At 44.8% G+C, this 27,400-nt stretch overlaps 1 protein-coding gene across 1 annotated transcript; it reads right to left on the bottom strand.

The window, feature by feature from the left end:
- Positions 1-240: 240 nt before the first annotated feature.
- Positions 241-27,400, bottom strand: LOC149327576 (endothelin-converting enzyme 1-like). Its single transcript, XM_089562971.1, has 4 exons — positions 26,552-27,400; positions 6,813-7,244; positions 2,336-2,521; positions 241-1,337 (listed from the first exon to the last, which is right to left on the bottom strand). The coding sequence occupies exons 1-4, from the start codon at positions 27,398-27,400 to the stop codon at positions 1,149-1,151; spliced, it is 1,656 nt and encodes a 551-aa protein (XP_089419097.1). The 3' UTR covers positions 241-1,148.

The following is a 27,400-nucleotide window of genomic DNA, read 5'->3' on the forward strand; positions in this document are numbered from 1 at the left end:
AGTGCTGAAGTTCCATATACAAAAGGGCAACAAGAGAATGGACAAACGTTTTAATTCTATTTACTCCAGGACTACAAGCGCGGCAAAAAGAACAGCACAGGCGATACAGCAAACGTCATATAGCAGAACACAAAATGAAGCAGAGGCAAAACGGAGCAGGGGGGAAATAGAACCAAAGAAAAAAGTCGAACAGAAGGAATAAAAAAAAGTGAATACCAAAAAAACCCTACTCATTCACAGGACAGCACAGGCAGTGTACAGCACTGCTACAGAACAGCAGAACAGCGGAAAGTAATTAAACACCCAAACTCCGTTACACTATTTCATGGTGATTTGAACTATCTGGCAATCGAAGGGACAACGTTATCTTTTGGTCTGCAAAATAAACACCCAGCTCACCCATAGCACGAGCGGCGGACCGACTGTAAATGGACAACCGGCGAATGTAAAAAAAGTAGCGCTTGCATTTTGCGCGCTCCCACCTCGCCACACCGGTAAACTTAGAGCTTATAATAGCCTACCAGGACTGTGTCACGTGATCCATGCCCCAATTGTCCCTAACCCTGGGCTATTTTAGCTCAGTCCCATTTTTTCAGCCTCCCTTTTCTCCTGCCCTGATGTCATTCACTCGCCAAATTTCCATCTTTCTCCCCCAACCTAGCGGTCTTGGCTTAACCAGGACATCCTCGAAAACTAATATTTCGTTGAAATAAAGTGTACTCGCACTCGCGGAGCAGTTTAAAGAGCAAAAGTTTTCGTACAAGAGGAAAAATTGCCTTCGCTGAATCAACAACAAATCATTCAAGGGTACAATTCCGCATATATGTGACAATAGCAATGGCTGTAAAACGATATAAATATTCAAAAGAGTTCATTCAATGCACGTAAAGTCCCTACAAAGACCCTTTCTTCAGCATCAAAGACCATGGGTTTAGAATCGCTTTCCTTGATAAAACTGCGCTCAACGAATGCACACATTTGCGTCGCAAAATAACGCTAATTGGAAGGTCCCGTGTTTGGAAAACTCTCTGTGCGCAGTTTCGCTAAGCACATCACTAACAGTAGCGTTGAACTTGGGAGCGGAACTTGAACAACGCGCGAAAAGGAAACAGCCAAGCAGAAGAGCCTCGAGGAAAGACGGGAGGTGGTCAGTCGAAGAAGGTACATTTTGTCGCCGGGTTCATATTCGAGAATAGGGGACACTCGAAGGCTTTCGCGAATGGCGCAAAGTTGGCCATCGCCTTGTTGCAGTCGCCGCCGTACAGGTTGTCGGCGGTTGTCTTGGAGCAGCTGATCAGGCACGCGGTGATGAAGAAGACCTTCTCTTCTGTCAACTCCTGAAACAGACGGCGGAAACACTTTTTCGAAAATGCGCACTTCCGCAAAAGCTCTAGTAACACTGCATTTACTTCTTTCGACCACGAGAAGAGCTTTGTAGTGCTATCATTGGTTTAGCGCGTCGTGTTAACATCGCCTACAAGTCATCAATAACGTGAAAACACCTGTCGGCTACAGTCCCCGCGGCAGCCATGGATAGCCCGGCAGTATCCCAGTCCTGCGCTAGTACCTTGAAGCCTACCATGCAGTTGAATGATTTTTTTTTCTCTGACATTATATGAGGAGTTAAAGTACCATATAGGTGTAATTGTAGTATCATGTTTTCTCCGCGTAATGCATGGGTCACAGTGTGCAGTTCACCTACGACCGCTAAATAACCTATAATTAATTTTTTTCTCAAAGGGTGTTTCGGTCTCACCATGGCTTGGACCAGTAAAAAGTGTTTGGGTAGGTTAACAAAACCAGACGCGACGTCTGATAATGGATGGCTGATGACGGATGCTCCCAATGACTCGGTTTTGTGCGTCTATGGGTATCTATGAGCCATCCTAGATTATGATACGCCTTTGCTGGAGTGCATTTATATCTACTCTCGTCAACGAGATATTCTTTGAGTTTCCTTTCCAAGGCTTTTAAAATTTTCTTCTGAATATTGCGTTCAGTTTCAATGCATTGTTGTACATTTGCCCCCCCCCCCTCCACCATTAATTTAGCAACGCAGTGTAATCAGTACACTGGGGGTTACTAAGCGGCGCTCGATTCCATTTATCACTAGGTAAGTAAACACCAAAACCACCTTAAACTCACCATCAGACTCGGCGAAATTGTTTAGCGTGTACATTGTTACCGATAATATGGATTCTGCAAGCCTCTCCACGCTACTGGAAAAATTCTCTAATTCTGCGCCTTAAGCAATGCGCGTTACTGCCGTTGTTGATGTGCCCGGTATGAGAGTAATGCTTCTCGTTTTACCCGCCTTATTTTCAACGCTACCTACAGTTGATAGCTGCAGATCATTATCGACGAGGTCTTGCTTAAAGGCAGCGTACGCCACCTCGATCGCCGGCACCTCGGGGAACACGCTGGAGTTGGCGCTCATCAGGCAGCCGAGCACACGCTGCTCGAAGACGGCTTTCACGCCGTCGCTCAGCCAAGAGGACACGATATTGCCGCGCGGGTCGACCTGCGAGGTGAAATAGAATCGCATACTCCTTTTCACTTATTTTGGATTACGGCTGCCAGCAACAGCAATGCGAAGATGCTCATTATGTTTTGAGTGGCCCATGCCTTAACAACACACTCAAAGAAGGCGGGCGCTGGAGCGTTGAGGGGGCCTATGTATTCTACCGTGCAAGTTCGATTTCGGCATCTACTATTTACAGTTAGTGCCTTCCCAGTTCTTGATGCAGCGTCGCGTAAGGCTTGTTTTCTGACCGTTTTCCTCAGTATTCCTCCGCGGTAGGGTGGAGGGATGTGTTGATGTCTTTTTACCTTTACATCGTCATTTTGGAAGGTGCCCGTTTAGTTTGTGGTGGGGCTCTTCCGGTTGTTTCATTAAGGCATTTTATTTTAGCGTGAAAGACAGCGGAAGAGCGCTCCTGCTAGAATAGCAGGCGCTTCACTTATGGTAGCCGTAGGGAAGAGACGTAGGACAGAATGGCTTAACAATTGACAGTTGTAGAACGCCGTCTGGCATGCTTATCGTCGATATCCCTCAAATCACTTTTCATAGGCAGCACCAAGCTCAGCCCTCATATGTGGGTCTTGTTGCTCCCTGAAGTGCGGCGCGAGCCTATAAGCGAAAACATATTTTGGAAATCTTAAAAAGAAGTTTTGGCAAGTAAACGAAGCGACAAGGAGAATTCGGAGCGGTGCAGTGAAAATTTAAAGTGGACAAAATAAAATTTATGCTCACGAGATTAACGTTGCAAAACCTAAGTGTTGGTGTATTAAGGATGTTGTGAGAAACAGAAAAAGAAGAGCTATTATTTGTTCAGAACGACTAGTTCTCAAATTTTCTTCGTCTCACGTGGGCACATAGGTCGCTGCGTGAACCGAGAGACTACGCGAGCACAGGAACATAGAGAGCGTTTCGCATCAGACTTTCTGCAAATTTACAAATTGCAGAACCTTTCCAGTGCACGTACATCGTCGAAATTGGCAGAATTTGTTGGGACACAGCGCGCAAGGTAAAAGCTTTTTAGAAATTCTAAAAAATGATTTCAATCACTGCACTCTACAAGCCTTTCAACAACTCAGGGGCCTAACAGTAATAGCTAAAAAGTTAACTTTGGAAATTAACCAGCCTTCTAGTTAGCGCGTCTCAGCTATATTCTGATGTACCAAGAAAAAGGGCTCTTCCAACTTAAAAAGACTTTTTAAAAATTGCAGAAAACCATTTTCTACGAAATCATCCAAGCAACAAGATTTCCTTCTCACCCGTACAGAGAAGCCTAAGGCTGTGATGTCCCGGAGATGCGGGGCCACTGGAGACAGCGATCACTTTCGTTGTCTAGCCAAAGGTGCGACCGTACGCATTTGGTTTGCCGCGCTTGCGTATATTTGAGTGCACTTTTTTATACGCAAACAATTTGTAGAGGCGTGCGTTCAGGCAGATGGCAAAAGAAGGCAGGCGGAATAAGATTCAACGTGCTTAGCAGTGAAAAGGGGAAAGTTTGGCGACGAATCCGCTTCGTGGCTGTGAATGCTTTTCTCTGCATAATCCAGATTAGTTAGCTTCCCTCTCTGTATCCGCATGGTTGCTCTTGGACCGAGCGGCCAGCAGTGCAACAATTAACTCCTGCAATTCGTTCGCGTTCTTAAGTTCTCTCAACATAAGAAGCTTACAAACGAAGTTCCTTGTGTGTGTGGCCCTAAGGAATACGGGGGTGGGGGTGTTAGCCATCCAAACAAATGTTCTGAGGATCCCGTCGAGCACAAAACACAAAACAACTGCTCGGAGTCGCCGTCAGCGTTAATAGCAAGCGGTCAAGGTCGACGTCTGAAGCAGCACCGATCGCAATCAGTAGCACGACGTGAAGTTTTTTTCCTTGTTGCACTTTCGGCACCTTTAAGAAGTGTCTCGTTCCAACAAGCGTTCTAGAAAGCAGTTCATCATAGCTACGATCTTCAAGACTGACGCAGTCTGCTTTTCTACATTGTCTGAATTTTTCTCACTGCTTTCTCACAGCAAATACAGCAAAAACCGCTGTGATCAAGCAGAAGGAGCGCACTTCTGGTACAATAAGATGTGGAATTCATTGAAATATTTAGATATTTAGTTAAAATTAATTAGCACAGTGAATGTAATTAGCTGCTGAAGCCTAAGGAAAACGTCTATGTATGCGTTAGTGTAGCTCTCCCAATGAAAAGAGAGCAAAAAAGCATTTTTGCGGACATTACCGGTAGAGTAAGAACTCGCATGAATGTCTGTTTCATAAAGTGAAATAAAGCAGTTAAGTTCACTGCGCATTCCAAAAAGTTCCAAAAAACAAAGATCGCATTTGGCTTATTTAAAGAAACTGCATGTTATAAGTGTACAGTAATTTTCCACCTCCTCCGCGAAATTTTCCACCTCCTCCGCGAAACTACGCCGAAATTTGGATTCCATCCAGTCCTGGTGCTCAAAATGGCAAATGTCTTTGAACGCAACAAAATGCCAATTTGTCTCTTTCACTCGAAAGCGTTCCCCATTACAAACAAATTACTCACTACATAATGTTCCCTTGCAAAAAGTACTTGATTATAAGTACCTCGGCGTTTATTTTTCATCTAACCTAACATGCACGAGGCAAGTAAAGTACACTACATCCAAAGCCTGCAGAATGCTTAATTTCTTAAAACCCCAGGTGGTCGAAATTTCCGGAGCCCTCCACTACGGCGTCTCTCATAGCCTTAGTCGCTTTGGGACGTTAAACCCCATAAACCAAACCAAACCTAATTTCTTAAAACGAAATTTCAACAAAGCACCGTCTAATGTCAAACAACTCCTGTATTTCACTTACATCCGACCAATTCTTAAATATGCCTGCCCTGTATGGGACCCCCAGTTTGCTTACTTATGTGATATGCTCGAGCGCGTCCAAAACAATGCTAAGAGATTTGTGTCCAATAATTACAGCTTTTCAACTGTGTCACGTCTCTTAAAAACCACCTTGGCTGAGGATCTTTAACTAACCGTAGGAAACATTTGAGATTACAAATCATGCATCGCATCTATTTTGGAAAGCTGAGCATTGACAAAGACCGGTATCTGCTTCAACCTCACTTTTTTTCTAGACGAGTTGATCATCAGCGGAAGATCAGAGAGATTAAATGTCGCACAGATGTTTACAAAACCTCGTTCTTTCCACGGACGATCAATGAGTGGAACAGGCTACCAGCCGGCGTCACTGAGTGCTGCACGGAAGGTCAATTCCGCGCATTCTTATCTGATGTGTGACGTGTCGCGCAGTTGTCTTGCGCGTGTCTTTTTCATTTCATTAGTGTCATTTTATTTGTGGAGCGTAGTTGTCTTTCTTCAGTGCATGTTTTTTCTCATCTATTAGTTGTGTGATTGTATTTCTGTTATCAGGTGTACTTTCGGCCAAATGAGCAGAAGTTATTGTGTTTCCCCCCCTGCAATAATGTCCTCGGGCGCTGCAGGTATCTGTAATAAATAAATAAATAAACTGGCTCCAAGGAGACAGGCAGCACATCAAGATGTCTTTCGTGTGCTTCGCGTCGTCCATGTCTACATCCTCCACCTTGCACTCCTTGCAAGCCGGGTATGCTGTATCGGCCTGGAACTTGGGAACAATAGCAGATTAATTATATTTCGCGCTTTCTCGGTTTCATTTAATCTCTGATCCCTAGCTGCTGATCCCAAGCTCCTGATCCCAAGGTCACGGAGTCGAATCCCAACGGCGACTGCCATGTTTTGAACCAGGCGAAATATAAAAACTGCCATCTGTTCTGTGATGTTAGCGTGCGTTAAAAACCACGGCCATTCTAATTTACTACGGCGCACTTGAGTACTGCGTCTCTCATAGCCCACGATTGGGCTGGGGGCATTAAAACCACATAATTTATAGTATTTTTCCGGCAAACCGGCAGGCACTATTTGAAGCATTTCAGATAACCGGGAACACTAAAGTGACCGAAAGGAAAAGTAGAAATTTAAAGGAATATGATGTCTCACAAGCGCAAGTTGGAAACTGCGAGAAGTTCTGGGTTAAAACTTTCTCGAAAAGTTGCCGAAGCAGATGTTTTGAAGTCGGTTTTCTTGGAGGTTCTTTCAATAGCTATGTACACACCTAATGCAAGGGTTTTGTCTTCTGATGGCATCTGACACGCTTCTTTCGTCGGACTGTCCCTAACATTTTTTTTCGTTGTGGCCGGAAAATATTTAATTTTTCTGTGACCTGCCTTGTTCCAGCTCCTCATGGCCGCGATATGATAACAGTATTTTCATCGCAGCATCGGGCGTAGCGTACCTTTACGCCTTCGGTGTCCACTGCTCCAACCAGCTCCTTGGCGTAGAAATAGCCCAACCCTCCGTACAGCATCGCCTTGGTGCCGGACTTGTAGTAGAGCGGCGGGACCAGAGCTCCCAGGGACAGGGTGAGCCGGTTCAGTACGTGCACGTACTGGGCGTACGGCTGAGTGATGCCGTCCCCGATTTGCAGCTCTTCCAGTCCGGCGTCAGTACCGACGAGGGCGCGCAGGCTGCGTCGTGTCTCGATCCACAAGTCGGCGAAAGAAGAGGCGTTGTCGGTGAAGTTCACGTACGCCTCTTCGAGACCCTGCGCCGTGAGGAACTTCTTGGCTGGCCACAGTACGGTGCGAACGCCCCTGAGCTTCTCCGCCGCGATTTGCCGGGTTATTTTGTCCAGCCACAACACAGCGGATGCCTTCTCGACGGCCGTCTGCGTGAAGGGCGGGCGCGCATGCTCTTTTTGGTGCAGATCAAAATGGAATCAGGGAACAGGAAATTATTCACGGCAGCAACACTGCCGTGGGCGCCGGATTCATTCTGAATCACAAGCGCGCGTCGAAAACAACCAGTTGGCTCAGAAGAGCAAGGTTCGGGACTAGTTAGTAATGCCCTGATCGCATTATCCATGCGCCGTTATCACCAGTGATGAATCGAGTAATTTGCTGCTGCTGAGCGACAGGTAGGGTGTGGGAATATCGGGCACCAGAGTGGTCTTTGACCACTCGGTGTCCGCGTGACCACTGAACAGGTCACATGTATTGACAGCTGTCAAAAGTGTAATTTTAATGTTCTGCAGTTATCGATTGGTTTGCATCTGTGTCTCGCAGTAATGAATTTTGTGCCTCTCATTGTTTTTAGTGGTTCACTAAAACAGTATTTTTGTGCTGGTTCGGTAAAAAACACCTTGACGAGTTATCCGGGTTTCCACCATCTGAGAAAGGTCCCCAACGAATCAGGCCTCAGTCCATTACAAAAGGAGGAATATTTCTTTACTGCTGAGATTTTGCCGGAGCCAGTATTGGGTCGAATCGTAAGGCTTGGCACGTTACCTAATGCCGTCTTCTTCATTGGTGTGACCTGCTGAGCTGCGAATCTCGTCCGAGTAAACATCCCTCATTCTAAGTGTCACATTTTTCGGTGACATATTTGACAGAAGCGCTCCGTATTATCTCATGCACGCTGACCCTGAAGACTACCTTGACGTTGATTCCTTACGCACGGACAAAACACCTGTCAGCAAGGCGAGCCCCCGCCTCGCGAGGCCTGGAACTCAACTTTCAGCAGATGACAAGGCCGGTGCGGGCCATGACGTCCATCAAGGCCAGTCAAGCATATCAGCACTTCAGAAGTGTCCCCCTCTTTTATACTCTTCACACCTCGGTCAACGCCATCTTTACACTGCGTTAGGTTTGCGGATGTCGAATATTGGTTGGCCAATTTTCACCGTGTGACCGGTTTGAGCCCTAGGGACCACGAACCGCGGAAAGTTTATTTTGCCTCGCAGCACAAGACCAAGACATGCACCAAAAACCACGAAGCTTCTTGTACCAACTCGGATGCTTTCTGCACTTTGTTGCGACCCATATTCAGCACGGCCAAGCGGAAGGGAAACAATGAATTCACTTTGAATCCTGGTGATAACAGTCGAAAAACAGCGCCAGCATGGACATGACGAGACTATTCAGTAGGGCAGAACCTGCCATGCGCGAGTCAAAGACAAAGAGGGTGCCCCACATCATGCATGATGGGAAGGAATAGTTCATTAAAGGCCTCACACACGACCCTCCAGTAAGCACCGCCCACTAAGGCGAAGAAACCACGACTATGATACGTTCTTTGCTGGAACGGGGTGCACAGTCCGGCCATTCAAGGAAATGCAGTAGCCACTTATTACTCCGCCTCAGCGCCATCCAGATCGGACGACGAGGGGCTTCCAGGTCTTTTTCAGTTTTTTTGTAGGCTATGACATGCAAAAATTCCGCTTAGAAGCTCCGAAGAAGGGAAAGCGCTACAAAGCGCAACAACGTTTATTGCAGCGCCAAGTGTATACATTTGCAGTACAGCGCGAATTCGCAGCAAAGAAAAGGAAACACAAAGAGTCACGCTAAAAACTGGCAGCGGCGCCGAACTGCATGAGGAAGCAACCTTCTTCGCTACAAGAAAGGAAACCATAAAGGTAAAATATTTTTAAAAAGCAAGATATCAGGAGGCAAACAACCGCAAAAGCAGAGCTTTTCAAAACTTCATAAGTTGGAGTTCCCAAGAAACGACGCTCTTTTCCCCTCAAGAACAACGATTGTGTGCTGACACAGTGGTCTGCTTTTTCGGCGATTTCACCAGCCTCACCTATCCCTCTGGATGATTTGTTGACACGCCTACGAACTATTGTGATTCTGCCCCAATAAAAGGACCATGTTCTTTGCACTGTTTGCAGTCACACCAGTGCGTGCCAAGATGACGAGATGCCCCGATGACGTTGTTGTTATGTTCCAGGAGCCTCTCATTCAGACATCTTCTCGCTTGGCCAATGTAGACTCGGTCACAGGGAAAAGGCATCAAGTAGACCACGTTTTCTGCGCACTTTACAAACGGTGTTGCAGGTGTCTAACAGTGCAGTTATTCCTCACAGTGCCGTCTTACACTGTTTATATAGCTTTTCTGGGGCGCCAAACAGTACATCTAGGTCTGTTCTTCCTCCTCTTTTTTTAGATAGTGGGTGGTGGCGTACGTGTAAGGTATTAGAGTCACATTTTTTTCTCCGCCCTGTGTCAGCCCCGCCGTTGTTTCGTACTACATTCTTGCTTTCTCTGAGCACGCTCTCGGCAACAGACTATAAGAGTGTGCACGGGTAGCCAGAGCCTATCAACCGAGTCAACATTGTAGAGAACGCACAATCCTGTCGATGCACACACGATTTCGCGAAAGCATTACAAAAGCAAGATTTAATTGCTTGATTAATTAGTCTCGAGTGGGCTGAACCAAAAAGAAGTACGAATTCGTTTCCTCGCGGTTCATAAGCCCAACACGCACGTTCACTAGAAAAGTAAACACCCAGGTCAAGAAATCTGAGGAAGTTTTTTACAGCAACTTCATGCGTCAAGGTTAGTGGTTACAGGCATTCTGAAAACACCGAGAAGATACTGAACATATCTGCCTGATCGGACAGATCTTGTGCGTTGGTTGTAACGAGATAATCATCAACATACCTGAAAATGCCTTCAACACTGGACCCTTAACATTGGCGCTTCAGTTTTCGGTCCAGCTGCGCTAGAAAAACATCGCTCAGAACAGGAGCAACGCAGAAGCGAATCCATGTCCCGTTTCTCTGAGTCACGACGGTGCCTTCCCGAACTGCGAGAGTTGATTTCAGGGTTGTAGCAAGCAATTCTGGAAGTTATTCGCAGACAAACCACCAGTGCTCTGAAACGAAACCACCCATGTGTGTCTATGGAGTTCATGCGGAATATAACGGTAAATGTCTTCAGCATCACCTGAGAAAGCCGATGGGTTGGCCTCGGACCTTTCCTTTAGAAACTGGATCACATCGTAAGAGTTCTTTACTTTAAAAGGGTCGTCAATGACAAGAAAATTTAAATTTTTCTGCAGGAAGTCTGCTAGAGACTTCTGCCATGTTGCACCTTCAGAGGTAACTACCGGCAGAGGGCAGTCCACTTTATCAGTTTTTATACTTTTACACTGCCTTTATACTGGAAAAGGCAGATCAGGAAATTTTTCTATGATAACTCAAGAGGTAGTGCCCTACTTTTTTAAGCTAGGTCAAGGTGTCTTAGAACGCGCAGCTACAAAAAGAAATTTAACGAAGAAGATGACATATGTGCAGTGTGTGGTCGATCTGTGGAAACAATTGAACACCTCATGCTCAAATGTGATGGTATCCATCCGGATGTCGATGCAGGCACAGTCACTCTTCCGGAGGCCTTAGGGTTTAAAGATAACAATGGTCTTGTAAATAAATCTGCAGTAGAAGTTAGCAAAAAGCGATTGGAGGATTGGTGGCTGAAAAGCAGGGATGTTCCATAAGGTTAGAAGTGCATGAAACCGTAGGTAAAGAAGATGGTGAATCTTAATGAGAATTGACAACACAGTTGAACAAAAATAAAGACCGAAAAGCTGAGCATGGTGGCAATTGCCACCACCCCGTTTCAAAGGGTGTGCTCCTATCCATCCATCCATCCATCCATCCATCCGTCCGTCCGATCATCCGTCCGTCCGTCCGATCATCCGTCCGTCCGTCCGTCCGTTCGTCCGTCCATCCATCCATCCATCCATCCATCCATCCATCCATCCATCCATCCATCCATCCATCCATCCGTCCATCCGTCCATCCGTCCGTCCGTCCGTCCGTCCGTCCGTCCGTCCGTTCGTCCATCCATCCATCCATCCATCCATCCATCCATCCGTCCATCCGTCCATCCGTCCGTCCGTCCGTCCGTCCGTCCGTCCATCCGTCCATCCGTCCATCCGTCCATCCATCCATCCATCCATCCATCCATCCATCCATACATACATACATACATACATACATACAGGAATTTTATTGCAAGATATATATACACAGTACATAGCGTGTGCCCGCAGAAGCGCAAGCGCTTGTGGGCGGGCCACGGCAGTCACAACAGCATGCGGTGAATACAAATTTAGCGCTGAAAGTGCACACTTTACAATCCATAAAGAAAAAGAAGAAGAAAGACGAAAAAAAAAGCAATAACACAAAGTCGAAATATTACATATAGTTCAGTCAACAAATTTAACGATTGAGAATTATGTAAAGCAAAGAAAATCTGCAGTTAATAAATGGAACACAAATTTAAAAACAATATAGAAATTACAAAGCAAATCAGTATTTCCTTTCTTTGAAACTTTCAAACCACGCTTGCAGTCCAGATTTCACAGCCGTCAACGAATCACAACCAAACATCTGAGCAGGTAGTTTATTAAAATGGTAGGGTATATAGAACTGTCGTGTCCTTTTACCATAATGTGTGTAAACCCTGGGAACTTTATAACGCGCTATATGCCTAAGTGACTCTGGTTTTTTATCTGGCTGTTTAAACTGTGCTGAAAAGTAATTTCTCAGAACTACCACCTGTAAGTACAAGTCATGCAGAGGAATAACTCCTGCTTTAACCATTCTGGTGTTATGGTCGGACTTCTCGTGAGCAGTGCCATACAATAAATTAGTGGAGATTCTGCACAGGAAACTATCTACCTTCTTAATCTTACAAGGTGCACAAGAACCATACACCGAAACGCCGTATCTAAGGATAGATTCTCCTAGAGATCTATACACTCTGATATTGGTGAAAACAGCGCGAAAGAAGAAGCCCGAAGGCGAAACGAGGAAGTGACAGGAAAGAGCGCTGACTGACAACTGAATTTATTGAGCGAAGGAGGCTTTCTTTATAAAAAGAAAGGGCTTGGAATGTGTCAGTGACGCGTCAAAATCGTTGTACAGGAGTGAACTTGCCTTTTTGGAACAACATTGCTAAATTTTTATTGTTGACTACGCGTGTTTCAATCGTTGAGTGCCACTGTTTCATCGTTTTATTGTTAAGGTCTGTGCATGTTTTAGCCATACGTTGTTACATTCAGTTAGTTTTTATTCTTTCCACAATTCCTTTTCGTCTTTTTTTTTTTATCGGTTTTACCCTTGTTACCTGCTGTGGATGTTTTATCGGTTTTTATGGCTCTTTACACCTTGTGACATTAACTGTTTAAGTTATCATGTATTTTTTTGTTACCATCCCCTTGAGATTCTGCTGACTTTTAGCCTTTTCACCCTGTTATGTTTTTATCGCTTTTATGGCTCTTTACACCATGTGACATTAACTGTGTATTGTCATTGAGTGTAGTTTTCATTTTGTTACCACCACTTTTGATATTCAGTTCACTGTTAGCTTTTTCACCTTGTTTTGTTTTGTTTGTTTTTTTTTCGCGTTTATGGCTCTTTGCACCATGTGACGTTGACTGCATCTGACTATCTTTGGCACTGCCTTCCTATATATTGCGCGAGTTTCGCTCAATAAATTCAGTTGTCAGTCAGCGCTCTTTCCTGTCACTTCCTCGTTTCGCCTTCGGGCTTCTTCTTTCGCGCTGTTTTCACCAATATCAGAATGGACCAACTAGCCCAGCAAAAAGTTCTGCTAGATCTATACACAGTCTGACGCAAGTTTATAGGTGTAGTGTATTTTATACGATAAAGCTGGACAGAAAGAGCACGGAGTCGTTTTAATAAATAGTCAATTTGGGAAGACCAACACATGTTGGAATCAAGATATAGGCCAAGATATTTAACACTGCTCGAGTAGGGTAGTAGCGAACATTCGCAATTGGCACAGTTGCTACCATGCAGTAGAACCGACTGGGTAAGATCAACATTCTTGTGCGGATTTCTGAAACATATTAACACAGTTTTGTTTATGTTGATGTATATTTGATTTCCAGATAGCCAGTCTACTATTTTATTGATATCGTACTGAAGTAATTTCAGTGCGAGTGGGCTAGATTCATGGGATATCACTAAAGCTGTATCATCAGCATACTGAAATAATTTTGCATTTAATGTAAGGTTAACCATATCATTTACATAAATATTAAACAAAAAGGGTCCCAAAACAGAACCTTGTGGAACGCCATACTGAATATCAGAAAAAGCACTAAATGATTCTTTAATTTTCACTACTTGCTTACGCTGTGACAAATAACTTGCAAAAAATTGTTGGTATGGACCACGGAATCCAATACTTTCCAACTTACTTAACAAAACAGAGTGCTCCACGGTATCGAATGCTTTCGATAAATCCAAAAACAATCCAAAAACACATTGATTAACATCCAGGTTACCATTGATAAAATCACAGCAATCTTCGAGAAGCTCAACCGCACCAATATTACGACGGAAACCATACTGTGTAGTACTCAAACAAGAATACTTGTCGCAAAAACATGTCATATATTGGTGCACAATTTTTTCCATCAGGATGCTAATGACCGGTAGTATGGCAATTGGTCTGTAATTTGTTTGATCTGTCTTTTTTCCCGACTTGTAGATGGGTCGTAGTAATGAGATCTTCAGACCTGATGGTATTTCTCCTGTCTTGAAACACCCATTAAGTATATGTAAAAGTACATCTTTAAGTTTGGAGTAATTGTTTGGCAAATCACGCAGTCTAATCTTATCGTAGCCTGGTGGTTTGCTGTCTGGTAGCGTCCTAATAAGGTTCCACAACTCATCTTGATCAACAGGAGGAAAAGCAGCAGAATTAATTGTTTTCTTGCCTTGGTACTGAATGGTAGAAACGACAGTTTGTTTTTTAAGTTCCCTAATGGATGATACAAACGCATCATTAAAAGAATTTGCAATGGTCGAAGGATCTGCTTTTAGAAAAGTACAATGCAACTTCTCATCCAAATTAGATTTCTTCTGTCTACCTAATACTTCATTTAATAGACTCCAAGTTTTCCTCGTATTGCTGCTACACCTAGAAAACTGAGCAGAAAAATATTGCTTCTTTGCTTGCCTCAGCATAGCAGTAAGCTTATTACGATGTGCCCTATACTGCTCTTACAAGGCAAGATTCTCGACATCTTGTTTATAGTCATTCCATAGTTTGTCCTTCTCATGAGAAAGTTTAAGTATATCATTCGTTATCCATTTCTTCTCTGGATTTCTTAACTTGATTTTAACCTCCTTCGTGGAACTGGCATATAGCTCATCAAACTTAGCTACTAACGAGTTATAAGCATCAATGTGGGTTTGACTTAGCAGAGACCTCCAATCAAAAGTTTGAACGTGCTCGTCCAAGCACTTGTTATCAATTATTTTTATCGTTCTAACGGTTTGACCAGGCGTTTCCCTTTCTTGCGCCAGAACACATAGCGCTGTGAAATAATGATCCGCCACCTTTCTTCGTATTACTGCAGCGTTAGCGACATTATTCGGGAGTCTGACTGCTATATGGTCGATGCACGACTGAGTAAGTCTCGTGCCCATGACCTCTTCCCTGGTAAAACTAGAAATCATATTTTCTATTCCATATGAAGCTAGTAAATCTAAATAGCACTCAACACCGGGTTTCTTTATCTCGGAAATGTCAATATTAATGTCTCCAGCTATTATTACATTAATTCGATTGTGGTGAGTTAAAAATTCCGCAAGTTCAGAAAAAAATACTTCGAGTATTGAGTTCGGAGGGCGATAAACTCCTAGCACAATAAATGTCTCGTCTTTGCAACTGAGCAAAAGAGCTACTACTTCCGCCGCAGTAAAAGCACAAGCTACTCTTTCAATGTGCCAGCATTCTTTAACAAATCCTAATACGCCACCACCCCTACCAGAGTCACGGCAACAAGAGAAAGATTGAAATCCTGGAAGAATAAACGTATCAGACTCATAGTCATTAACATTAGTTTCAGTCAAAAGTACAATATCAAGGTACCCAAGCAAATCAGACAAGTAGATATTTAATAAATTCCAGTGCTTCTTGATGCTCCTTATGTTGATATGAATAAGATCTAGTGCAGAATTGACTTGGGAGTTAAACAAACTACTTCTGTGTGTATTCCAGTCTGTAAATGAGCCGAAGTCCTCACTCATGGTTACTCAAGCTTATCAAAGTCACATATGCTCTCAATTCTTATAGCTCCAGAGCCCTCGATCTTCCTCACAAATATTTTGCCATTTTTCAGCCATACAAACTTGTACGACTTCTTCTTTGCTTCCTGTTTAGTTTGCCACAACAACTTCTTTGTCTGGGCAGGTAGGTTCTCATTAATGTAAACATCTTCTTCCTTAAGTGCGTAGCGTTTCTTTATCCACTGTTCCTGAGCAGTATGTGAATGGAATTTCACTAGCACAGCTGGTATCTTTCCCTTTTGGGCAGGTAGTCGATGCGCAACCTCTATGGACTGAAGCGTAGTCTCTGGAATCTCCATCCTACCTGCCAGTGACTTCAGTACAACGTCAAGGTCCTCATTTTGCTCTAGCTTGAGACCATGAATTTCTATGTTGTTGCGCCTTGAGTAGGCTTCCAGGTTATTCAAGGCTGTGCTAAGAAAACTCAGAGTGTCCGCCTGCCCCGCAAGAGATCCCGCCAACTCCTCTGATTTCTCCTTTAAGGCAGAAACCTCAGCTGAATACGAAGCCACAGACACCTTCATTTCTTCATATTTGGAGGCAAGCAGTTCCATCGAAGTCTCAATGCCCGTAATTACCTGCCCTTGCTTCTCAATGTGTTCAAGCACTGAATCACTCTTCGAGCTCTGTGTTTGTATAGCTTTGTCCAGCTTGTCAACTCTAGAACTAACCTTGGATAGTTTCTCATCTAGCGAACGGATAGCCTTCATGAGCTCATTCATAGTCGGTTGCTTTTCTTCATCTTCACTGTCTGTATCAGAATTTTCTGTATCCTTCTGATGTGCAGACCTCAACGACATGCATGTCCGGCACACCCAGATTGATCTGTTCAGTGTTTTCAAGGATTTCTTTGCAATCCCAGAGCATTTCCCAGAGTGATAAGAGCTCTTACATTCACTACACTTCAGACCGTTATCATCAGGCACTAGTTTTGAACAAACACCACAAAAACCAGTAGAATTAGGAGACATGATGAGGGGGGAAAAAAAGAGTACGCCAAAGTACGCTGATCGCAGTCCGACGAGGTGAACAGAATTCAAGCAATTGAGTGGTTGTAAAAAACCGCTTACCTAGAATAAAGCATAGGCGTTAGCATCTCGTTCCGCTCCCCGTCGGACTGCGATCTGTCGAGGATCCGTGGCCGTTTAAGTAGCTTCTGTCCGTTGCCGCCCTCCTTGATATCTGTGGCACCACGTGATGATAAGATAGATGACGCCCGCTGTCTTGCTTCTGGTGACGCACACCGGCAGCTTTTGTGCTGGTTTTCCTAGAAGGGTCGCCAGGCAGCTGCGGTAACCATGCCGTCGTCGATGGTCAGCAGGCTAGAATAAAGCATAGGCGTTAGCATCTCGTTCCGCTCCCCGTCGGACTGCGATCTGTCGAGGATCCGTGGCCGTTTAAGTAGCTTCTGTCCGTTGCCGCCCTCCTTGATATCTGTGGCACCACGTGAAGATAAGATAGATGACGCCCGCTGTCTTGCTTCTGGTGACGCACACCGGCAGCTTTTGTGCTGGTTTTCCTAGAAGGGTCGCCAGGCAGCTGCGGTAACCATGCCGTCGTCGATGGTCAGCAGGCTAGAATAAAGCATAGGCGTTAGCATCATCCATCCATCCATCCATCCATCCATCCATCCATCCATCCGTCCGTCCATCCATCCATCCGTCCGTCCGTCCGTCCGTCCGTCCGTCCGTCCGTCCGTCCGTCCGTCCGTCCGTCCGTCCGTCCGTCCGTCCATCCATCCATCCATCCATCCATCCATCCATCCATCCATCCATCCATCCATCCATCCATCCATCCATCCATCCGTCCGTCCGTCCGTCCGTCCGTCCGTCCGTCCGTCCGTCCGTCCGTTTGTCCATTTTGCAGCGAAGGAAAGCTGCAAGTCCAACTTTTCCTCCCTGTCTATAGACTTTACAAGCTCATCCAAATTCATTGTCCTCCATAACAACTCATTTCTTCTGCTGAACGCCGGGAGAACAGTTTCTTCTGCCCTCGCCTTATAAGCGACCTCAGAAAGCATGACAAAGCCTCCTTTCTTCTCGGCGGACAGAAGCGCTAACCAGTTATCTCGCAAATAATAGAGTTCTCTGGATGGCTAACCTTTGACCATCGGCCCTCTCGGTGTGGCGCAATGAGGCAGACTCTATAATAAGAGCAGCGCCTTTGTTTAATTTGTTCAACTGAAAATTAAAGGCCAATGTTGCGAAAAATGGGTAGGCTTGAGATGCTTATTTTTCGGCGGCGAAATCATCCGCTGGTAATCATTGCTGTTGTTCTGTTCTATTCATTACAAACGTTTTTTCATTCTTGCGAAAGGGCTCCACACAAACTCGGCAGTGAGAAGGCGCATATCATGTCTGTTTAGCAATAATAACTAAATATCGTTAAGATGAAAACGATACGTGTTATTCTTGAAAAATTGAGTTTTGGAACATTGGCAAGTAAAAGAATTGATAAGGAAGTGACCGTTATTCAAAGATTCAAAGGGTTTCCTCTTTATCCGACGAGCCAGAGGAACACGTCCATCAATAATCATCAGCCTGACTAAGCCTACTGCAGCACATAGGTACCTCCCATCAGTTCCAATTAACCTTGTCTTTTGCCAACTGCGGCCACGCTATCCCCGCAAACTTCTTAGTTTAATCCACCCACCGAACTTTCTGCCGCCCCCTGCTACGCTTGCCTTGCCTTGGAATTCACTCCGTTAATCCTACGGACCAGCGGTTTTCTTTCATTTGCATTACATGCCCTCCCCAAGCCCATTTCTTCCTCTTGGTTTCAACTAGGATGTCATTAACCCGCGTTTCTTCTCTCACCCTCTCTGCCCGCTTCCAGTCTCTTAACGTCACAGTTATCCCTTTTTTTTCCATAGCTCGCTGCGCTGTCCTTAACTTAAGTAGAACCCTTTTTGTTAGCCGCCAGGTTTCTGCCCCATAGGTGAGTACCGATAAGATACAGCTGTTGTCTTTTGTTTCTCTTGAGGGATATTGGCAACCTGCCATTCATAATCTGAGAGAACCTGCCATATGCACTCCGCCCTATTCTTATCCTTCTAATTATTGCCCTCTAAAGATGCGGATCCGCGACCACTACCAGCCCCAAGCAGACGTATTCCCTCACCACTTCCAGCACCTCGCTACCATCTGTGAGCTACTGTTTCCTTGCGAGACTGTTGAACATTAGTTTGGTTTTCTGCATGTTGATTTTAAGACCTACCTATTGACCTCCTCTGCCTATTGAACTCATTGATCACGCTTTGAAACTCATCTCCTGAGTGACTTAGGAAGAAAATGTCATCAGCAAATTGATAATTCTTAGGTATTCTTCATTTTTCATTATCCCCAACTGTTCCCAATACAGGCCTCGCAACATATCCTCTAAACAGGCGTTCAATAGGATGGGCGAGGTCGTGTCTAACTGCCTAACAGGCTTCCTTTGTGGAATTTTATTGCTGACTTTATTGCTGCCTTTATGAAGGCTGATGATGGCGATAGAAGCTCCGCAGTCGTTATAGATATTTTATTTATTTATTTAATGCTGCAGAGTCGCTCGACTCCAAGCAGGCATGAGCACGGGCATGAGCACAGATACAAATAAAAAAACAAACACAAGATATGCACAAACTTCATGCAAGAGCAAACGATAATGCGAAAAAAAGAAACCAAAAAGACATGGGTTTCACATAGAAAAGGCTCTGAAATTATCTATCGACAAAGGTTTCCACGTTTGGGCTGTTCACTACACACTTCGGCAATTCATTCCACTCTGCTATTGATTTGAAAAAAAATGAGTGTTTTACTGTGTTAGAGCATGCACGAAATTCTTGCAGCATTTTTCCATGGTTATAACGCGTACTTGCTCGTGAAACAGGAGTAATATAATCATGGGTGTTTATTCTAATAAGATTATTATATATTAGGAACAAAAATTTCAATCTTGCTTCAGTGCGCCTTGTCTGAAGAGATTCTAGGCCAATAGAATTGATCATAGCTGATACACTATCTGTTCGTTTGTATCGATTGCAAATGAAACGGGCCGCTGTCCTCTGCACTCTTTCTAATTTGGAGATATTCTTGGCCGTAAATGGGTCCCATAAACAACAAGCATATTCCAGACGAGGCCGCACCAAAGCCTTATACGCTGCCAGTTTGACATGTTTTGGGGCCTTTGACAGTTTACGCCTCAAACACCACAGAGTCTTCAGAGCTTTCCCGCATGTAATATCGATGTGAGCATCCCAGTTTAGGCAATTAGTTATCTGAACTCCAAGGTATTTCACAGACGAGTTTTCTGGAAGTGGTACGCCAGCTATACAATATGGATGTATCAGAACAGTTTTCTTTTTACAAATTCTAAGTACGGAACATTTATTAGCGTTAAGAAACATACCCCATTGGTTACACCAGTTTGAGATCTTCTGCAGGTTACTGTTAAGCTTAATTTGGTCCGGTGTGGAGTTAACTAAGGAATATAAAACGCAGTCATCTGCAAATAGTTTAACTTTAACTTCGGAATCGACCACATTAATTATGTCATTTACGTAAACTAAAAATAGGATAGGCCCCAGAACTGATCATTGCGGAACACCAGATGAAACCGGAAGTTCATCAGAGTACTCATCGTTAACACGAACATATTGAAATCTATCTTCTAAGTAGGCTCTAATAAGGTCAATAATATTAGGATTGATTCCGGCAGTGTAAAGCTTTTGTATGAGTTTAGTGTGCGGAACCTTATCAAAGGCTTTGGCGAAGTCAAGAAAAACAGCGTCTATTTGTTGTTTGTTATTAACTGCAATAAAAAAATCATGGCAAGTGGTTATCAGTTGTGAGACCGTAGATAAACCACGCCTAAATCCATGCTGCTCATCACATAAAAAATGGGTCGATTCCAAAAATTCCGCCAGAGCTCGGCAGATCACATGCTCGAACATTTTGCAGCTGGTCGAGATCAAAGATATTGGGCGATAATTAGATACGCGAGATGGGTCACTGCCTTTAAAAACAGGTACGACACGTGCGGTTTTCCATTCCGATGGGACTGCGCACTGAGACAGACAAGCGTCGAAAATAATATGTAAGTAATGTGATAATCATTCTGCGTAACGGCGGAGAAAAGCTGGAGGGATGTTGTCAGGCCCACTAGACTTTTTTACGTCAAGTTTCAGAAGAAGATTCAAAATACCTTCGTGGGAGATAGTAACCCTTTGCATCCCGAATTTTTTTGTGGGCGAGAAAAAAAATCGCTGGTGGTTTTTTGCGGTTAAGAAGGTATTAAAGAGCGTGTGAAAAATTATGAAGACAGTAAGTACAGTGGTTTTCAATGGAGAACCATGTCCAGTATACTGGACACTGGGATTTATTTGTTGCACATGATCTGGTTTGCTCGTTGATTGAGCAATGCTGTACGTCATCTCAAGAGCTTAGCTGTTCTTAGAATCACAAGTACAGTACTGCCAGACTTAAGAAAAAGTAACTTGCACTAGGAGCGACATGTTCTTGCAGTATCGTCTTTGTGCTTGATGAAACATCCAAACTTAAGGTCACCTCTGGCGCTTACTTGCTGTGGAAATCGCGAAAACAGTTTTTGCCTGCCTTCGAGCAAAGAAAGACTTTGCATTTTGTGCACTGAACTTATGACTTTGCCTTGCATTCGGAGAGTCGACACCTGGAGGAATTTGCCATCACTTGAGGATCTGGCCAATGGCCTTCTTGATCAAAACGCACGTCAGGGCCTGGTATTTGCACGGCAGCCCTGTGGTGGTGTTCATGTTGAACAGTAGCATCTGTAGATGGCCTACCACGCCGTTTTCTTTCTTGGGAGCCCCTGATAAGAGCTTCTGCTACCTGCATCCTGAAGTCTAGCAGGTGAAGCACTTGACTCTTCGTGTAGCCTGCCTCTTTGGTGTCTTCTTTGTAACTCAGCCAGCTGTTAACCAAGGCGAGATCCGTGAAGTGGAAAATGACTTTTACAGACCATTTCTTAGTTTTCGTTTTTATGCGATACAGGTTGATGAGAAAGTCGTTCAGGTCTACTCCTCCCTTGTGATTGTTGTAGAATCGGACGCTTGCCGGCCTTTCGACTTCCAACGTATTTTTTCTGTTTCTTGTCGTAACGCCTTGTAGAGTCAACTGACTCAGCTCTACAACATGAAGACAGCAGCGTAACTGACCGCGTATCCATTCATTTCACCGGTTCTTTCGATGTCAATCAGCCCGGTAAATGCCTGTGCCGTCCATGACTGTGCTACTTTTTGGCGTGAACTTTGCGGTCGCGTTCCTTTGTCAAACTTTTCGTTTTGGTCAATTTCATCCCCACTTGAAGAATCGTCGATGCTTTCTTCCAGTGGAGATTCTGCCTGGAATTTCTCCACCTCGTCTCCAGAGTCCAAATCGACGTCTAGGTCGGACTGGTCCCCGAACAAAAGCTCTTGAATTTCTTCATTTTTCTGCAAATAAAACAACCAAATAGTGCTGAAAATCATATTAATTGAATGAAAAACCCCATCAAGATATTTTTACCAAGACTATAGGAGTTATGCAATTTTTGCGCCAGAAAATATTCAAAATCAAAAGCAACCTGCTTTGCACGGGAACTTGAACAAAACGCGCCAGTTGAATCCTAGTGTCCAGTACACTGGACATAAAAACATTGTCGCCTTGCGGAAAAACTACCCATAAACAGGGCACACTTTTAACCACATTGTTTCAAACAGAGCTTAGTTATCTCGCACGAATTTATTTATTTGAATTGAGTGAGGACAAAACGGTAAAATAAATTACTTACTTGAGCACGTTGCACATGACGTTGCACATGGCCGTTTGGTCGCGGAGGACGCCATTACTCTGTGCTGCCCTCCTGAGAAGATGCGGCCGAAAGAGGAACTATCTCGATCGAGATATTCCTCGTCTCTTTCGGAAGCCGTGGAAGTGGTTTCGGTTTTTATTTTGGGCTTCGTCTGCTTTTTTCATCGCTTTGTTTCTTATGTCCAGTGTACTGGTCGCTGGGTTGGAAAGGGGTAACATCTGGCATTAAAGAAATGTAGTCGTCTGGCTTAGAAGGAAAACTCGAGGTTTTATCGGTATACACTGATTGGAAGTACTCATTAAACACACCAGCAGTATCTTTTGACCCTGTGACAGGTGAACCATCAACTATTAATGACACATTGCGTTGTTTGTCGCCATTAATGTATCGCCAGAACTTCTCCGGTGCTTCACTCAGAGAGCGCCCAAGCGTAATGTTAAAAAAGGAATCCTTAGCTTGCTTGATCTTGTTTCTTAATAGACTGCCTAGCATGCTCTCATTAGACTCATTCCGATTATGTGAACGCCGCATTCGCTTTAGCCGACGTTTAGTGTGGATAATATCCCGCGTAATCCATGGGTTATGTTTTTTTTTCTTAATAACACTAGGGACATACATTGTCAAGCAGTCGAGGCATATCTTTCTAAACATACACCATAACACATTCACATTCTCCTCAGCTCTAAAGCTGTCAAGGTGGGTCTCTAGAAAATCCAAAATTCCTACATCATCAGCCCTGTTAAAATTTTTCACAACAATGGGACGCTTTTTGCTGTCAACGTAAACTGATAAGGAAAAAACACAGGAAACAAGATTATGATCAGATACACCCTTCAAAACATCAACAGAAATACACTTAACGGCAGAACTAATGAACACTAAGTCAAGAATATCTTCTAGTATTTTCACTGAAGAGTCTTCTGTGCCCTGATTCCGCAATGCCTGCATGACTGCAGGGGTTTCCGCAGAGTCAAATGCTTTATCGTAATCAATGAAGGCTATATATAGGGGTTGGTTATATTCTGCGCATTGCTCTATAACCTGAATAATAGCGTGAATATGGTCTATTGTCGAGTATTTACGAAAACCTGCCTGATCATTTGGTTGATTGGAGTCAAGGGTTGTCTTGACTCTGTTAGCGATTGCCTTAGTAAATACTTTGTAGGAAACTGACAATAAGCTAATCGGTCTGTAATTCTTCAAGTCTTTGACGTTCCTTTCTTGTGAATTAAGATAATGTAAGCGTTTTTCCAAGCTCTAGGTACGCTCGAGGTCACAAGGCATTGAGTATATAGGGTAGCTAGTTTTTCGAGCACAATCTCTCCTGCATCCTTCAACAAATCTGCCGTTATCTTATCCTCACCAGCTGCCTTCCCCTTTTGCATTGCTGCTAATGCTTTCTTTACGTCCTCCTTCGTTACTGGCGGGATGTCTCATTGCTGTGCACTGCTGCCTCTCTCATTAAGGTTCTGATTACATTCGCTACTGAGTAGATTTGTGTAGAGCTCTTCGGCTCCTTAACTATCTTCTGCATATTGCTAATGACATTGCCCTCTTTGTCTCTTAGCACATACATTTGGTTTATAATTATGCCCGGTTTTCTGTGCACTTCTTTTATGCAACCTTTGTTCTTTAGAGAATGATCGATTTTCTTCATGCTAAACTTGAATATGTCGCTTACTTTCCGCCTATTCATTAACTTTGACAGCTCTGCCAGTTCTATTCTGTCCGTAGCCTTAGAGTCTTTCATGCTTTGTCGTTTCTTGATCAGATATTTCGTCTCCTGATATAGCTTCCCGGAGTCCTGTCGAACCATCCTACCGCCTACATTTACTGCGCACTCCGGAGTGAGAGCTCTTATGTTATCGTTCACTGTTTCAACATTAAGGTCGTCTTCTTCTGTTAGCGCCGAATATCTGTTCTGCAGCGATATTCTGAATTCCTCTGCTTTACCACTCAGCGTTAATCCTTTAATAGGCTTACACTTCCCCAATTGCTTCCGTTCCCTGTCTAGCTCTAAGTTAATTCGAAACCTTACCATTCTGTGTCAACTACAACTAACCTGTCCAAAGATCTCCACATCTCACACGATGCCAGTGAGAGCGCATAGCATGATGTCTATTGGTTCTCTTCCACGGCCACTTGCTGTTTGCTCGTTTGCTGAGGAAGGTATTCATCATATTCAAAGGTATTCAAAGGTATTCGCCTTCAGCTTGTGTCGTCGCGTCCTCTGTGTGTGTTTGTAAGCGCTGGTTTTTAATACGATGGACCACCACCAATTCGACCAATCCTCAGTTCTTCTGGCATTGCATCTTTGCTTATTGCCCCACTTTGCTGCTGTGTACGCTGTTAGCGGGTGAAGGGTTTCTCAAGCCTCAAATGCACGGCTTTTCCCTCTTCCTCCTTCCACTTTTTTGTGGAAAATAAAGATGTATGTATGTATGAACGGAACGAACGAACGAACGAACGAACGAATGAATGAATGAATGAATGGATCCGTAAATTATTTCTATCTGCGAAATCAAAAACTAACTCTCCCCTGATATTCCGAGAACCTATGCCATAGTCACCTACAACCTGGTCTCCAGCCTTCTTCTTGCCTACCTTCGCATTGAAGTCGCCCATTACTACAGTGTACTGTAATTTTATTTTGTTCATTGTCAAGGCCTCTCTGAATAAAGTTGTAGCGTTACGCGTTGCTAGGTTCAGCTTCCAATCGCGGCCTGTCCGGAGCCAGAGATTGAGAGCATCCTGCACTCCGTCACAGGTCTGATCGCCGCCGCAGTCAGTTGCTGCGGAGCCGCTCGAGGCTGAGGGCCGAGGGTTAATCGGTTTGTTCATAGGAGGTTGTGCCCAAATACTACATCAGGGAGGCAAAATCCTGCCCTGGTGAGGGAGTGCATTGTCGGTTCTGGTCACTGAGGTCAGGCCAACTATAGGTTGGTTATGCAATTCTATCGACACGGAGGTTTCTTCTTAAACCCAGAAGATAATTGCGCGGAACCAGGCTTCGAACATCGGTCCTACTGTATCAGAGGCGGATGCTCTACGTATACGCCATCCCTGCAGCGGGGCATCACATTAGATGAAACAGGATAGACAGCCTATAATCTGCTTCGCCGAACCCCTACAGGTCAACACACAGTCCAGCCAGACATACCCCAGAACTCAACTGAGCGGAACCAGGATTCGAACGCCAGTACTACTGCACAAGAGGCGGATTCATTACCTGTACGTCATCGCTGCAGCGCTGCATCACATTACATGGAACACGTTACACAGCCCGTAATCAGCTTTGCCGAACACCTACAGGTCTACATATGAGCCAGCCAGACATACCCCACAAGTTTAAACAAGACGGAAAAACACACGCTTCGCCGACTACACACAGACACACTCCTGACACCACTTACACTCCACCAGTGGTACCCATCACTCTACAGACCACAGTTCCCAAACTGTGGAGAAATAGCTACGGCTGTTCCCATGGTGTGGGCATGCTAATTCAATCCCGCTATTAAGAGACTTCCTAATCCCAATCTGGAGCAAAGGGAAGACGTTCTTCACAGCGATGACACCAACCACAACGAGGACTAGTTCGCAGGACCCACGCTGCGGCGCAGGCCAATGGGCGGCCGGAATAGCCAGGCCACCCAAGACTCCGATAATTGGCATTCTTTCAATAAAGCTTTCAATCAGTCAATCAGCTTTTATCGTACGAGGACAAAGTGACTGGCAGTAGGATGCGAATCGAATAATGCCGGGGTAGCACGCACAGGCAATTATTCACCCATATACGTCGCTTCTCTTCAGGATTCTCTCACTTCACCCTCTCGCGAATGATTAACCATGAGAGGTACTCATGATGAAGGCCAGTCCGCAGTCCTAATCGCAGGTTTTATTTGGTGCTGTGATTCTTCTCCTTCCCCCATTTCTATGAATAAATACGCGGAATAAATGTACACTGAGTAGCTACGATGTTGACTTCGAGAAGTGTCCTGTTTTCGCGCCCGACAGCACTAAATAGATGTTGACTAAAACGGAGGCGCGAAAACATCAGTGCGCATAAAGTTACAACACGTGTCCGGTTAATGCTGAGCTTTCAACTTGAGTAGTCGGCACCGAAACGGCATTTTTTTGACACTCTTTTCTATCTCTTCCCAGCGAGAGCACTTGTTTGCACAATTCTAGAGGAGGTGAACCCATAGTCACCTCGTGAACAGGGCATGTTAACTGCGGACAAGAAGAGACGATAACGAGAAATTAAGGCCTACCTGTTGGACTGCGGCTAGATGGCTGTCGACGCGTTCGCGTTCCTCCTCTGAGAATTGAGCAACCGCGGCCATGGCTGACACCAAGAGCTTGTAGCTGGCTTCCACTTGGCCAGAGCAGAAACGCAGCCTCTCTTCTTGTGCTCGGTGTTCGCTGCCGTGGAGGATACGGAGGACGTCCGCAGGGTTGGCCACCGAAGCGTAGGCCTGGAGGAACAGCCACGACAGCTGACGGCGCACAACGTGGTCTTTGACGTTGCTGCAGATCTTGAGGATCCGCTTCAGCAGATCCAGGTCACTAACCAGAAGGAGGTCGTCCATCGTGAAGGGAGGCTCTATTCCCAGCGTTTTTTCGATGGCAGATTTCAGGTTTTTTGCCGTTGGAGCCTCAGTGTGGTTGTCTAGATGACTCAACGGGAACAATACAGGAACGCGGCCTTTGCCCGTACGTGACGCGATGAGGACTTCAAAAACGTTTCTAAACGCATCATAGTCCTCAGCGATTCTCGAAGGCGGCAATTCATTTGCGTCTTTAGCGAAAACCTTGACGAAATTACTGTAGACAGTTTCGTATCGCGTCTTGTTCATCTGCCCGAAGACGGCCCTCCAGGACACTAGGTGGTCGTCGGGAGCAAGGAAAAGGCGTCTTTTCTGGTGCTCGTCCCCAGTTCTGGAGAGAAGTTTTAGCGAGAACCACAGGTTGACGTTCCAGTTGAAAGCGAGGTCGAAGAGCACTTCCAGTGGGCCTGGGCCTCGTACGGGATCCTCCGGCCAAGCGAGGCCGTGCTCCTTCATGAACTCCTTGATGACGTCGACTTGAGAGCCCGTCTGATTCATGCAGCTGGTGAACAT

This window comes from Amblyomma mixtum, chromosome 10, assembly GCF_055824585.1.
Source record: "Amblyomma mixtum isolate Tamu chromosome 10, ASM5582458v1, whole genome shotgun sequence".
Classification (NCBI taxonomy): Eukaryota; Metazoa; Arthropoda; class Arachnida; order Ixodida; family Ixodidae; genus Amblyomma; species Amblyomma mixtum.